This window comes from Lactuca saligna, chromosome 8 (genome assembly GCF_052625555.1).
Source record: "Lactuca saligna cultivar CGN05327 chromosome 8, ASM5262555v1, whole genome shotgun sequence".
In the NCBI taxonomy this organism is placed as follows: Eukaryota; Viridiplantae; Streptophyta; class Magnoliopsida; order Asterales; family Asteraceae; genus Lactuca; species Lactuca saligna.
In genome coordinates, this window is record NC_136424.1 from 213282905 (window position 1) to 213292640 (window position 9736).

The window sequence follows — 9736 nt, forward strand, 5'->3', positions numbered from 1 at the left end:
GAGGACTGTCTTCCCATCTTTGTTTACACCTTGCTTCACATCCAACAACCTGTTTGATTTCGTTAATCGCTGTCAAATCCATAACGAATCAATACCATTTCGATTTGATTACTAAAAAGCCATAGATAGAAACATAAATGGGATACACATCATATAAACCTAAAACCCAAATAAGAGTTATTCTAATCAAAATCCCCGTTAGAATAATCATAATGTAAAACCAATTGCAGATTCATAAAAATTCAAATACCAAGAGAAGAAGAAAAGTGCGATGGGTATAATCTTTGATAGTGAATCTCAATTTCAAGTTGTTGGTGACAAACACGATGCATGAGATGCATTGAAGGAGAAGAACATGGATAGAAATTAGAGAAATCGTCGCCTTTTGATATTATTTTAATCAGAGAGAAAAAGAGGAAGAGAGCAATCTTTATTTTGGAGGGAAAATGGTTATAGACGGTAAGAAATGCGTATTTGTAGTTCCCTTTTTGTTACGATGACATCAGCGAAATTGATCCAACGATTTAAAATAATCAACGAAAAACATTAAAGAGACCAGGTTGTTTGTTTTAGATGATGTAATTAAGTTTCAGCTTTAATATATATAGAGATTTACCAAAAAATAGACCCAATTCCTAGTTTAATTAGAACATTGTGAAAATTCTTAAAATGTTTACTAATTGGCAGGGCCGGCCCAAACCCAAGCGAGCTGGGGCAGGGCTAGATTTTTACGCAAATTGCACAACCATTCAATTGACGATTGAGTAGCATATTTGCGTCCGAGATGAATTAGTTGATTATATGTATGTTCTCTATAATAGCATCTTTCATTTTCTTTCAATCAGTTTTGTATTCATAACTTTATTTGGTTGATAGTTAGAATTTGGAATGGTTAATAATTAATGTCTATTTATAAATTACTTTCCTTAGATTTCTAATACCATTACATGATTTAAATACATGTTTTATTTGTTAGATTTTTTTTTGAGAATACTTAAAATCACCGCAAATATCCTATGCTTTGGTATTCATTTCCGTGAGAACTGAGAAGTAGGTGTTTAAGGTCTTTGTTGGTTATCACAGCTTCTGTGAATCTCTGTTACTTGAATTTTTATTACATGTCTTGTTTGCCTCTTTCCCATTTTGACACAGTATGGGCATGGTTGGAAAATGAAGATTCTCTTGGTGCTACTTTGATGGTGCTTTTTTATTTATTGAGTAAATTACACGAACCCTATGGTTTAGGGTAATTTGCGTGTTTGGTCCCTAATTTATTTATTTATTTTTAACTCGGAAGATCCCTATTGTTTGTTTTTGTTACGCGCTTGGTCCCTGTCTTACCTAAAAAGACTATTTTACCCTTTATTTTTTTTTAATTTATTTAAATAAACACACCCCCAACCCCACCCCTCACATTATCTCACCTACCCTAATATTTTTTTATATTTAAATAATAGTATTTCTAACTAAGATAGGGACCAAACACGTAACAAAAACAAATAGTAGGGACCAAACGCATAACAAAAACAAATAACAAGGACCTTCCGAGTTAAAAAATAAATTAGGGACCGATCATGCAAATTACCCCAAACCATAGGGACCATTCATGTAATTTATTCTTATTTATTTATTTTGCCTATATTCCTAGTAATACTTTAGATTTTCCAGAAGTGCATTAGGGTGTAATTTTAGTAATGTACATCATTCTTAGTGGATGATATTTGTAACAACTTGCATTTCTTGTTGTTCTGCTTATGCTTTTAGGCTGGATTCCACCTTATTTTTACATTTTGGAGTTAGTTTTTTGTATTTTAACCATCTAGCCTAGTTTTTGTGTAGTGTTACCTTTTTTTTTTTTTTTTTTCTTTGTGTTAGTGTTTTCCTAAATAAAATCAGCCTACAAACACATCCCTCAAGCATCTAATTAAATTGTGTGTGAATGTTAATATTTTGAGTTGTTCTAGACTTGTCTTACTTATTAGTTTACTTATTAATTAAAATCACTACATAAGTCCACAACATCTATTTACTTTTTTATGCCTTCATCATGTGATCAAGCATGTTTGTTACAAATATATGGTTGAACAAAAAGATATATTAAGAAAGTTCATGAAGATTGATATTTAGAACTTACAGAAGGACCATAATTTTTAGAATCATACAGGTACAAAATGGATATACAAAACCAAAAGAAAGACTCGTACAATAATGTGAGATAAGAAATAAAGCAAGACTCTTTTGGCATATGTGTACATATAAAGATATTTAAGTATCAAACGAATGTCAAAACTGCATTGTTCACATTCTTTTCCTTTCAAGACACAATCTTTGGGTACTGTATCAAAACTCAAGGTTTGTAGCCAAGTCGTAAACTGAAAGAACATATGTTTTGTTGGAGTGAGGATTAACGAACTTTCAAATGGTTGCTACTATTTGTTTTTTTCATATAGAAGACACGAAATGTCGGGTTTTGAAACACTTGAACCAAAAACCCTAACCATTTGCTTTTGTGCAGCCTGATTAGAGTTTTTCACCTATCGATTTTATATATATTGATGTGCCTCATGATGTTTATGTTGCAACTATATAACTTCTTATATCATTTCCCTCCTCTTATTGCGTAATTCTATCACAGCTTCCTTTGATAGTTGCTCACTTCTTCATTACCCAAGAAGGTGCTCGTTTCCTGCTGAGACTCATTCAACTTATGCCTCTTAATTAATATTCTACAAAAGTTACCTTGTAGAAATCCTTCATGTGCAAACTCCCTACCTGTTCCTATCCAAGATTAAAACCTTTCACCCAAAAAACTATAAAATTTATAAAGTAAGAAATAGATAATGTGTCGATTACCTGATTCTTGATTCATACATGAAGCGATGTAAATGAAAAGCCATGGATGCAGCAGCAGGTCAGGTGAGAGCGACATCAGAAGGTTGAGCGTGAGAGAGCACGATAAAAATATTATAAATGTCATACAAATATATTCTAATCTAACTTGATATTATATAAACACCCAATCCAACAATAATTTTGAAATTGACAACTTTAAACAACACATTACAATTTACAAATTACAAATGTCATACCAACATAAAATCCAAATAGTATTACTATATATAAGCACACTAGCAATATTAAATATTAAAATAATCTCTCTCTCTCTCTCTCTCTCTCTATATATATATATATATATATATATATATATATATATATATATATATATATATATATATATATATATATTCAATCATTAATTACATTCCAGAGGATCTATGCGGCTTCTCTTCCTCTCTTCCTCTTGGCAACTCTTATCACAACTGCAACGTATATCTTGTCCATGGTTTCCTCAGCAAACCTGAAAAGCTTCCATCTCCACTCCTTCTTGAACAACAGAACTCCAATAACACCCCAAAACCCTGTCACAAAACCACTCATTATGTCCACGTAAAACCACACCTTTGGCGACTCATCACCTGCATCGTATCTCTTCTTGATTGTTGTTGTCGATTCTTCATGATTTGAGCAATTCGTCATCAATGGAGGTCCACATAAATCTTTGTTCCCAACATATATTGATGGATCAATAAGAGTCTGCAACTGATTTCCGGTTGGAATTCGTCCTGACAAGTTGTTGTGTGACAAATTCAAATGGCTCAAAAAGTTCAAAGCTGCAATGCTTGGAGGTATCATCCCAATCAACTCATTTTTAGATAAATCAAGAGAAAATAATGAACTCATGTTTCCAATGGTGTCTGGAATACTCCCACTGAGATGATTATTCGACAAATTGAGACCCACCAACATAGAAAGTGCAGTTAGCTCAACCGGTATTTCTCCGGAAAGTTTATTGCTTGAAAGATCCACATTAAAAACTATATCCCATGTTGTTGTGTATTCAAGATCAAAACCTTTCATTCCCTGAACCACATTCTCATCAGCATCAAGAGTGGCGTTATTCGAATGTATTGGGCTACTTCTAACCATGGCATTCAACTCCCCTAGACAATGGGGAATGGTTCCTGTTAAGTTGTTGTATGAAATATCCAAAATTTGAAGATATGATATTTTACACAAAGATAGAGGAATTCTTCCCGTGAAGTTATTTTTGTGTAACCTGAATACTATTAGAGATATAAGTTTTTCTCCAACCCATTTGGGTATATTTCCAGATAACTTATTCTCGCCCAGATCTAAAACCGTTAACTTTTGTAAATTCGCAAATTCTCGAGGAAGTTCGCCAATAAAGTTATTGTCATTCAGTTTTAACCGAATCAACGATGAAAAATTGAGAGCTACAGAGGTTGGAATTACACCGGACAACCGATTTGAGCTCAATCTCATGGTAAGCAAGTGTTGCAGATTCTCAAGACACTTGGGAATGTTCCCTGTTAACCTATTTCGTGAAATATCGAGATATTCTAAATATGTCATTCTGCACAATGACCTTGGAATCGACTCATTGAAAAGGTTATTTTCCAAAAATAATGCATTGTAAAATTCATATCCAGACACATGATGGTTTCCTCCATCCGGAAGGTTTGTCAAAGATCCGGCGAGCTTGTTGTGAGAGAGATCTAAGAAACAAATGATTGGCAACTTCTGAAACCACATGGGCAGAGATCCGGATATCGTAGTATTTGACAACACTAACATCCCAAGTTTTCTTTGATTTCGAAGCCACTGTGGAAATCCATTTATGATGTTGCAAGAGCTGAGTCGAAGAATTACCAGTTGGAATGGAGGTATCCACTCACGTGAAACATTGAATGTCAACTTAGTGTTAGAAGAGGTATCCAAGTGCTTCAACATGGAAAGGTTAGCAAAATGGGTTTCAAAAACCACTCCTTCTAAAGAATTGTTGGAGATATCTAGGGAACGGAGTTTGGTAAGTTGCCCAATGGAAAGTGGAAGAGTCCCATTTAACAAATTTGAATACAACGAAACTGCTTGTAATGAAACAAGTCTACCTAGAGATGCTGGGATGGGGCCTGTTATGAGATTGAATTCTAGATACAAATACGTTAAAGCTGCCAATTTTCCAAAGGATTCTGGAATCGAACCATTCAATTGGTTAAAAGAAAGGTCAAGTTTGGTAAGATTCCCAAGGAATGTCGGAAGGGGACCGGTTAACTGGTTATTAGATAGGTCTAATACTTTTAAAAATCTTAATCTTCCAAGAGATTCAGGAATTGGACCTGTCAAACTGCTATCCGAAAGATCTAAGCCTCTTAGATTGGCCAGTCTTCCAAGTGATTCTGGAATTGTACCATTTAAACTCCCATGTAAATCCAACCTCTCCAAATCATATTGGGAGCATTTTGATATGTTTGTTGTCGAGTCAAGCCTTTCTACATCGAAATAATTGAATGACACACTGAATTCTTTTAAGTTACATTGTCTCCAGATTCCAACATCCTCAATCTGCTGAAACATGTTTTCAGAAAGATCAAGCTCTAGAAGGTTAGGCATAAAAGGAACCGATGAATTTAGCCGGTTTTCTGAAAGGTCAAGGACTCTTAAGGAACTCATGTTTGTTAAAGCAGATGGAAATATGCCTTCAATTGAATTTTCGCTAAGATCCAGGTGTTGGATGTTAGAAAGGGTACTGAAATTAAGATGATGGGGGGATAGATGCGAGTTATTGAGCCTGCAATTTGACAAATGCAGCTCTGATAAAGAAGGGATAATGTTTAGCAAGTTTGAAAAGTTCCATGAGAAACTAAGATCAAAGCCTGAAAGATCCAAGAATGAAAGGGATGTCATGTTTTGAAAAAATACAGGGAATGGACCTTCAAAATAATTAAAGCTAAGATCCAGGTGCTTTATGTTAGGAAGTATTCTACTAGAATTAAGAAAAGGAGCAAGATCAGCATTGGAGAGTCCACATCTTGGCAAACTTAACACTTTTAATGAAGGAATTATGTATAGCACCATGACCCTGTTTTGTGCTTTGCCAAGATCTACAAAACTCAAGTCGAGATGCTCGAGTGACGAAAGGCCAGAAGTCCATGCCATATCATATGCCAACAGCTCATTCCATCTGAGATCAAGAACCTTTAAATTAGAAAGATTTCCAATATGAGGAGGAATAATACCATGAAAACCAGCGTAAGAGAGATTGAGGTAGCTCAGCTTCGTTAAGGAACCAATGAAATTAGGGATCCGGCTTCCTTGAAAATAATTCCCACTTAAGTCCAAGTACTTGAGATGCCTCAACTCTGCCAATGAAGAGCTCACCTCATTAGCAACTAAGTAGCAGCCATCACGAACTTGGTAGAATGTACCATAACCACTAAAGTAGACTTCATGAACTAATTTTTCGTTTTGAAAATCAAGAAATTCGATGTCTCCTCTGAGATGAAGGCTTTCAACTGCTCCGGTGATGCTGTCACACTGGATTCCTTCCCACATGCAACAGTTATTTCCTACCCATGATGACAACATTCCAGAAGAATCTTCAACGCTATGTTTGAACTTGAGAAGAGCAAGTCTCTCTTGCTCATGGAGAAGGACAGTGGTATTTCCAACACCCAAACAAGTATATGTGGCTTCAACCAAAAAAATAATTACGAAAAAGAGAAGGAGCCCCAAACTCAAACCCCTCTGATTCCACATTATCAGCCCCAACTCAGTTTAATTTAGAAAAGCTTCAAGTGAAACGGTTGATTGATTCTTATGAAAAATTGATGTGTTGTTGTGATAAAATAACAAGTTCATTTATAAAGCCATAATTTAAGAAAAACTTATTGTACATCAAGGACGACTTGAAAGTCAACAGACAATTATGTTGCTACTCTTTAGTTAATGTGCTATTTTCTTTTCCTCTTGGCCTCTAAAATAAATGGTTTTTGGCTTTACTTGGTCACTAGTCTTCAGCAAAATACGAATTGAATAAACATTATTCAAGAAATTATATTATAATTCTAATATATTGAAGTGGAAATAAAAATAGTCAAGAGTACTAGTCAATGTGTTCACATTGCAATGATTTATAAGTCTATTTAGTTTCATGGGAGACTTTGAAGTCAACAAACTAGCCTCCAAAGTTGACGAATTTGTTTTATAATTATTATTTAACATTTGTTAGAGAAACCATTGAAGAAAAAGGAGTACATGAGGAGGAGTTGTCACAAATAACCACCTTCAACACTAATGTCAATTTAACTATAATTCTAACAAATGTTTGTTATACAACTTGAAACTTCTGGTAAATAAATCTCATGATCTTTAAGAAAACACTAGCCATGTGATCATCAATGTCTGTTTATTCATCCTGTGTAAGATGATAAATCAGAAACCCCGTTTTACAATATCCTAGAAAATCTCCTACAATGCAGTATAGCATTGTGTGTGACTAATTGAGGCACCAAACTTGATGATTGAATACATATATGAATCCAAGGAGAAGATTGCATACTATTTATTAACTCCAATAACATATCAATATTAATGTTTGAAGTCCGATGATTGAATCTACAAACTCTAATGGTTACAAATTTTGACCTCGCAATGTTTGATTTTGCAGGAATTAGGCAATGATAGATCTCGAAATATTTGATTTCATAGAAATTACAGACCATGAAATGCTTAATTTGTAGGGATGACAGTTGACGTATAAATTTTGGCAAATGTATGCATACATATAGATATATTTTTCTATTTTTCTTGTCATCAAGGGTTATGAACGAGGCTTAGCAAAATATTCAAATTATAAGGGATCAAGTTATAGCAACCCCCGTCTTTAGCTATCTATTATTATTATACAATGTAATTATTTTATTATTTCGATATGTAATTGTTTTATTGTTATCAATTGATTTAATTTATACCAACAAACGTTTGAAAAATACTTGTTATCATTTAAATTAGTCACGTTAAAATTCACCACAAGAAAATGCCAATATGTTTTTTGGTCTTAGAGTCACTGCAGATGAATCTCCATGGCCACAGAAGCTAACTAGTGGCAGGATTTGAACATAGGTCAATAGGTTATCCACCATATTTTCCACATGCCTTACCAAAGCACCACAACTCAAGTGGTTAAGGACTCTTAGGGAATTCATGTTTGTTAAAACAGACGAAAATACGCCTTCAATTCAATTTCTACTAAGATCTAGGTGTTGGATGTTAGAAACTTCATATTTGAGCCAACAACTAAGTGCAGCTTGGTAAAGAAAAAATCGTTAGCAACTGTTCAAAACTCTATGCCCAAACTGATATCAAACCATGAAAGATCCAAGAAAACTAGGAATGCAATGTATTGAAAAAAGCCAGGGAGTGGACCTTTGAAGGAATTGAAGCCAACATTAGCATTGGAAAGTCCACATCTATGCAAACTTAATATCTTTTAACGATTGAAACATGTAAGGCACACACTAAGATCCAAGAAACCCAAGTGACAAATGGCCAAAAGTCCATGTCATCCGCTTATAGTATGAACCTTTAGGTTAGAAAGATTTCCAATGTGATGATGTATAATATCATGAAAACCAGCATGAAAGTTTGAGGTAGTTGTTTCATGGATCTGGCTTACATGAAAAACATTACAAAATTTGCGGGGATCAAAAGCTTTCAAGTTTGTGAATATAAATTGTGAAGACTTGGAAGTCAAAGGATAATTTCTAGGGTTTAGGTCATTTTTGGTCACTTAACTTTTGATTTTTTGCTCATTTGATCATTAAACTCTTTCTAAGTTTTAAAAGGTCATCAAACTTTTGACTTTGTGCTCATTTGGTCACTTAACTTTTAGATTTGTGCTCATTTAGTCACCTAACTTTTAAAATTGTGCTCATTTAGTCACTAAACTTTGGGATAATGAATTGAAAGGGTAACGAACTTTCGACTTTTGTCACATTTAGTCACTAAACTTTTTTCGTTATCTATTTGCCATTGAACTATTGAAAATGTTCACATTTTACCCTTATGACCGGCTGTTACCGGTCATAAGGGTAAAATGTGAACAATTTCAATAGTTTAGTGGCAAATAGATAGCGAAAAAAAGTTTAGTGACTAAATGTGAACAAAATCGAAAGTTCGTTTCCCTCTAAAAAGTTCAATGACTAAATGTGAACAAACTTCCTATTGTATTATGTTTTAGCAAAATTATTTATTTTTGTTTAATTGTAGCAACATTTGTTGATGAAGAAATCTATGAAATAAAAAAACAAAATGCAACATCCGGATTTCCAGGTATCATAATTGAAGTATTTTTCTTTTGAGTTAAGAAGAGAGACTCGACGAGTTGACGCCTCAACTCGTCGAGTAAGGTTGCAACTGATGACTCAGATTAATGAATGGACTCGACAAGTCGGTGAGGCGACTCGACGAGTCTGCATTGTTGGCAGAACCTAAATCTTTGGGCCCGAGCCATATTTAAAGGCACTTATGGCCTTCAATTACGACTACCTTTCCCATAAGTGAAAACCCTAGCGAGCTTGAGTGTGTAGAGTGAGAGGAAGAGCTATCTTGAGCTTTTTGGTGTGATAGATCTGGACCGTTCTAGGTTCAGAGAGCCGAGAATATGAAGCTTTAGTAGAGTAAACCTTGGGGTTCGAAGTTAGGAAGCATTTATGGGATTTTTATGGTAGATATAGTTACTTTCATCTTACACATAGATATGAAGTATTTTATATAAATTACGTGCTATGTGTGCATATTATTTGAATACTTGTTTTCTTTGCTGGATGAATGATTTTATACATGTTTTAAAAGATTTAAACGGTATATTTATTTT

At 34.2% G+C, this 9736-nt stretch overlaps 1 protein-coding gene across 1 annotated transcript; it reads right to left on the reverse strand.

The window, feature by feature from the left end:
- Positions 1 to 3225: 3225 nt before the first annotated feature.
- LOC145011005 (uncharacterized) lies at positions 3226 to 8890 on the reverse strand. Its single transcript, XM_078969611.1, has one exon. It carries the CDS (start codon positions 6616 to 6618, stop codon positions 3274 to 3276), a length of 3345 nt encoding a protein of 1114 aa, XP_078825737.1. The 5' UTR covers positions 6619 to 8890; the 3' UTR covers positions 3226 to 3273.
- Positions 8891 to 9736: the final 846 nt, after the last annotated feature.

Coding starts and splice junctions, on each gene's coding strand:
- LOC145011005 (XM_078969611.1), bottom strand. CDS start 6,618: ATGTGGAATCAGAGGGGTTTGAGTTTGGGGCTCCTTCTCTTTTTCGTA.